Raw genomic sequence first — 5,469 nt, 5'->3', positions numbered from 1 at the left:
TGAAAATCGTTGATCCAACGGTGGCATAACAAAACAGTAAAATCAGAAGCCACCGTTGGATCAGCTATTTTCAAAGTGGCTTAATAAATAGTAAAAAAATTTAGAAAAATGTAAAATTTGGTCTCCAAGCACAATTTAATATGGAGAACAACTTGAACGGTTCGAATCGACGTTTTGAAATTTAAAAATTTTAAAACGAATTGGTAGCACCAAAGCTCAGGAACTACCACTTTGATCTTAGCCAACCTCTATATATATATATATATATATATATATATGAATATGCTAGCATGCTATGCATAGCATAGAGCCCCTCCATGCAACGCTTTGGATTTCGACTTTGCAAAATCTTAACGGTTGATCCGAACCGTTCATCTTGTTCTCCATATTAATATGTGTTTGGGGACCAAATTTTACATTTTTTGAAATTTGTTTACTATTTCTTTAGATTTATTGAAAATCGCTGTTTTTTTGTGGTCCAGATTTGCTGAAAACAGCCATTTTCAATAAATCTAAAGAAATAGTAAACAAATTTCAAAAAATGTAAAATTTGGTCCCCAAACACATATTAATATGGAGAACAAGATGAACGGTTCGGATCGACTGTTAGGATTTTGAAAAGTCGAAATCCAAAGCGTTGCATGGAGGGGCTCTATGCTATGCATAGCATGCTAGCATATTCCTATATATATATAGAGAGAGAGAGAGATGGGCTATGGTGCATTGCAATGCATGAACCCCCTTATGCATTGCACTATAATCACGGATTTAAAGTCCAAACGACCGATCCGAACCGTTAGATGTTTAATCCATATTGAAATGTGCTTGGAGACCAAATTTTACATTTTTTGAAATTTTTTTACTATTTATTAAGCATTTTTGAAAATTGCTGTTTTGCTGTGAACAGTAAAAAACAGTAAAATTTTCTGGACCATCAGATCAGCGACTTTCAAAATTGCTTAATAAATAATAAAAAAATTTCAAAAAATGTAAAATTTGGTCCCCAAGCACATATTAATATGAAGAACAAGATGAACGGTTCAGATTGGTCGTTTGGACTTTAAATCCATGATTAATAGTGCAATCCATAAGAGGATTCATGCATTGCAATGCACTATAACCCATCTCTCTCTCTCTCTCTCTATATATATATATATATATATATATATATATATTTATGTCACCCAATTAAAAAAAATCATGAAACAAGGTAGCACAAAACATATGCAACAAGAATTGGAGTTTTTTGGAATTTGTAGTTCTTTGTTATGTTTGATCGAATTTATACAATTTCAAGGGACTAGCGTAAAAGTTGTAAATTGTTGAAATTAAGAGGAAATAACAGCTGATATAGCGCTGATTTAGAGATGAAAGAGACTGTCCAATCAATGAACTATTTATTTCCATTGTTACCAAAACCAGCATTTCAAGCCCAAGTTCAATAAAATTAAAAATTAAAAACTATAGCTAGTAAGCTACCAAGACTTTATTGTGATGAGAGAGATCCTCAGAGCTGTAGCACATACAAGTCTCTATTGATCAAATCATTAGTGGACCATACACACCACATCAATATTAGAACACAAACGAAAATAGTGCATTTATTGTTCGAAAATTGAAACAGTAACATGCTACCACCTAACTGGGGTTTTCTTTTTCCCAAAAAAAGAAAAAGAAAAGAAAAGAATTTAACATAGTACAACAAAATACAACAAATCCTTAGGCTTGTTTGGAACAAAAGATACATGACAATGGAAAAATGTTTTGCCAAATTTGAGCCCGGTTTAAAAGAAGTAAAAAGAAAAAGAAAAATTACCTAGCCTAAGGATACCCCTGAACCCGAACAGATAAATAAAATGAGATGGATAGTAATAACAGAAATAAAAGCTCATAAAAGGTAAATAAATTGGAAAAAGGCATAAAACTAATAAAAAAAACCTACACGGACCATATTTGGCATGTCTCCATGCCTCTGATTCGAGACCGGGTGAAATTTGCAATTAATGTTCTAACCTCCCAAACGCCTCGTTGATTTTTCTTCCCTTGATCGAACATTTTGATGATGCAACCGGATTCGATCCGGATCAGCCTACCTTGGTACGAGCAACATCTCCAGAGGGGTTACAAGATCTTAACAAAACTTGGTGCATCCCCCCGTGGCCCAGCAAGAGACCGGTACAAGTACAACTTCTCAACCATTTCCGTCTCCTCTCCTTCTTCATCCTCAAGCAAAGCCCAATCTCTAATCACCTCCACCACCAAATTGGGCTTATCTAGAGCAACTTCTCTACATCCCCTCATCGACAAATTGCACGAGGACATCCACAAAAACCTCATGTTGTAATAAAACGGTAGGCCCGAAATCAAAGACGTGTCACCAAATGGGCTGTCCCTAATTTCCAACTTTTGCAGCCTTGTACACCCTTCAAGAACATATCTTAACCCCAAATCACTATTACCAGCAAAGGCAACTGACAAGGTCCGTACCAACTTACCATACCGGCCAATGTACTCGAATGCCTTATCAGTCAACAAACCTGAAACCGACAAACGAGTCAGCTTCTTGCAGTTCCTGACAATGGCACCAAAACCCTCATCCATAGAATCGCCAGTGGTTCGATCAGGCCGGTGTCGGCCCATTATGCAGAGCCGGAAGACAACCAAATCGGGGCATTTTTCGGACATGGTAATCACAGCTGCATTTGTCATGCGTTGACAGAAGAAGAGAATTGAACGCAGCTTGCGGCAGCCCTCGGAGATGAGTTGCAGCCCAATGTCTGACACAGAGCCATCCGAGTCTTCGGTTGCATCCAGAGGGAAGACTCGTAGCTCCAGTAAATTGCGACATGTTTCAGCTACTGCTCGGAGACCTTCGTCCCCTACCGTGTCAAGTACCTGAATAAAAGAGGATGTAATTTTGCTCTCTTCTAATGTGAATTCGAAAAAAGAAATAAGACTCTTCCTATGTCCAGTTTTATTTAGAAATTAATAAAAAAATTGAGGAAAAGAGGCAAGACCCAATATTAGAATATATTGATAAACAAAACAAGTATATGTCAGGAACTGAAGATCTAACAACTGTATATGTTGCAAGCAATAAAGTGTCTCAGATAAACCTGTCTAAATATAGAATACAGTGTTGGGGCTCAATCAGGATATACAAAATACCAGCTCCATTTCCTAATAAAGCTACCAAAAATGCTTGTCAGACAAACAGCACTGGAGATTTCAAATATTCGCACAAGAATTGCAATTATTACGTTATCCAATTTGTTGAGTGCATTCTGCACTTTCATCAAAAGAGAGATTAGGTGTTATACAGCTGAGCAGGCTGCGCCCATAATAGATACTACTATGGGAGAAATTAGATAAATTCTGAAAAATACTCTCAAAAGAAAGATCAGTGGTGATAAATTAATCACAAATAACACCAATTACATACCCAGAATGTCTGTAGATTATGGCACTGACGGATTACTGGAATAAGTTCTTCAGCAGTCAGACTCGCATAGCTAAAATTAAGCGAAGTCAAATTGGCACAGACCGGATAGATAGAGGGTAGAAACTCTGCTTCAATCTCACGGAAGCCAGACAGGCAAACCAGGGATTTAGAAGCCCCGAAAGCTGATACCAAATCGTGATTTGGATCAACCTCACCAAAACCAGCCTCGGACCGAAACGTGCCAGTACCAAGATGTGTCAACTGCGGGGCCCGTGCCATGAGCCGGCGAAGCTGCTCGAGCGCCACATGATGGTTCACACGGAGCTGCCGTAGCAACGGTGATCTCGCCACAAGGCGCTCCAAAGCCTCAAAATTAAAGGGGCAACCCACGCAATCAAAAACCAGAGATTCAAGAGACGTTGTTGTTTCTGGAAATTTTGAAATCCAATCCACCACCTCAGTCTCTTCATCATCCAAATAGTCCTCTATCAGATCTAAAACACGTAGATGCCTGAAAAAAGAAATCAACTTTCAAAAAATTGTATTTCAGAAAATAAATTTACGTGCAGTGTTTCACTTTCACTATACAATACCTGCATCTCTCAGCAATTACTGCCAGACCAAGTGTGCTAAACCCCTCGCAACAAATCAAAATGAGGTCCTTGAACAGAGGTAAACTGTCAGCTATAATTGTCAGATCGTTGTCAGTGACAGACATGCGCTTGAGGCAGATGCGTTCGAGGTTTCGGTACGCGGCTCCGAGTGACTTCACCCAGGGATGGAAGTTTGCACCCCATCCCGGAGGCACGAGGTTGAAATCAGCAAACCGAGGCTTCCCCTTCAACACAACTGACTTGATCGATCGAAACCTCTCTATGGCACGGTGTGGTGCCACCGCATAGCAGTTGCCAATGAAAAGCTCACGCCGAGTCTGAGCCTCAGCTCGGTACCACGACCGACAAACAGCTGATGCGGCGTTGCGGTCCCGCCTGGAAGTGAGGAACTCTAGAACGTTCTCTAAGACATTCTCCAAGACCTGGTCAGAGAAAGGAGGTGGAGAGTCACCGACAGGTGGGCCCAGGCCAGAATCAGAGTCGTCGGAGCGGATTTTAGAGAGATCAGGGGCCCAACGAGAACGCTCGCCAGTTTCATCGTCCTCTGACATGTCAGAGATCTCCTCTCTCATGAGAGGAGGAGGTCGGGAGGGGAAGAGGAAGATTGAAAGATTTAGATTTGAGATTTAGGGTTAGGGATCAAAGAGGAGGAGGGAGGTAGCGGCCATGTGAGGCCAAACAAATAAAAATTAGGATGAATTAAATAATGATTAGATCTGAGAAGGAGAGGGGGGCTGGGGGGTGGGAAGAAAGCATTTTTTTTTGTGGGAAGGAGATGAGGTGAGGCAGAGAGACTGAGGCCTGACTCCTGAGGGAGTGGTAATTTGTATATTTGTTTAAAATTATTTGGCTTTTGTTAGTTTAATAAAGAAGTTAATTTATGTATTTTTGTTGGGTCAGTCAGTCAGTGTCTCTCTCTTTCTCTCTCTATCTGCCTATCTGGTCTGTGGCATTGGGATTCTACACACAACACAAGCACCTCTCAGTTTCTCACACTCTCTATCTTCTCTCACTAGGCTGGCACTGTGCAAAGGACCGCTGGACGGTAGGAGGTAGCCCCTCTTTCTTCCAGTCTCCATCATGTATCTTCTCCTGCATTTTTCTAAAATATTATATTTTTCATGTTCAACTGTTCAAACCCTCTTGCTTAAATATTTTTTTTTTATAAAGCTTATTCTTTTTACAAAATATTCGTGCGTGGAACGGTGGAACCGTGGAAGACATTAATTGATAATTTGATCCAGATATAATTTGCCAAGTTTCTTACCGGGCAACATTGCCGTCTTTATTGTCTAGAGACGCATTTTCAAATAAGAGGGATTTTTGGAAATAAAGAAGGAACTTTTTTTAAATTATCATACAAGTAAAAGCGAGTCTCAATTTATATTTGCAGGAAGTAAATTTGTAAAAACA

The 5,469-nt window shown here is 39.6% G+C and overlaps 1 protein-coding gene across 1 annotated transcript; it reads right to left on the bottom strand.

Annotated features, from left to right (window-relative positions):
- Positions 1-1,507: 1,507 nt before the first annotated feature.
- Positions 1,508-4,882, bottom strand: LOC144553106 (transport inhibitor response 1-like protein). Its single transcript, XM_078301193.1, has 3 exons — positions 4,036-4,882; positions 3,443-3,953; positions 1,508-2,895 (listed from the first exon to the last, which is right to left on the bottom strand). The coding sequence occupies exons 1-3, from the start codon at positions 4,626-4,628 to the stop codon at positions 2,122-2,124; spliced, it is 1,878 nt and encodes a 625-aa protein (XP_078157319.1). The 5' UTR covers positions 4,629-4,882; the 3' UTR covers positions 1,508-2,121.
- Between the last annotated feature and the right edge of the window lie 587 nt (positions 4,883-5,469).

This window comes from Carex rostrata, chromosome 4, assembly GCF_964058835.1.
Source record: "Carex rostrata chromosome 4, lpCarRost1.2, whole genome shotgun sequence".
NCBI lineage: Eukaryota > Viridiplantae > Streptophyta > Magnoliopsida > Poales > Cyperaceae > Carex > Carex rostrata.
Note: the sequence above shows the minus strand (reverse complement) of the source record. Positions and strands in the feature narration are given on the sequence as shown.

What these genes read in the sequence shown, in the direction of transcription:
- LOC144553106 (XM_078301193.1), bottom strand. Translation starts at nt 4,628, where the DNA reads ATGAGAGAGGAGATCTCTGACATGTCAGAGGACGATGAAACTGGCGAG. An exon ending in GTAATTGCTGAGAGATGCAG is followed by an intron (nt 3,954 to 4,035) that starts GTATTGTATAGT and finishes TTCTTTTTTCAG; the next exon opens with GCATCTACGTGTTTTAGATC. An exon ending in ATAATCTACAGACATTCTGG is followed by an intron (nt 2,896 to 3,442) that starts GTATGTAATTGG and finishes TCTTTTATTCAG; the next exon opens with GTACTTGACACGGTAGGGGA.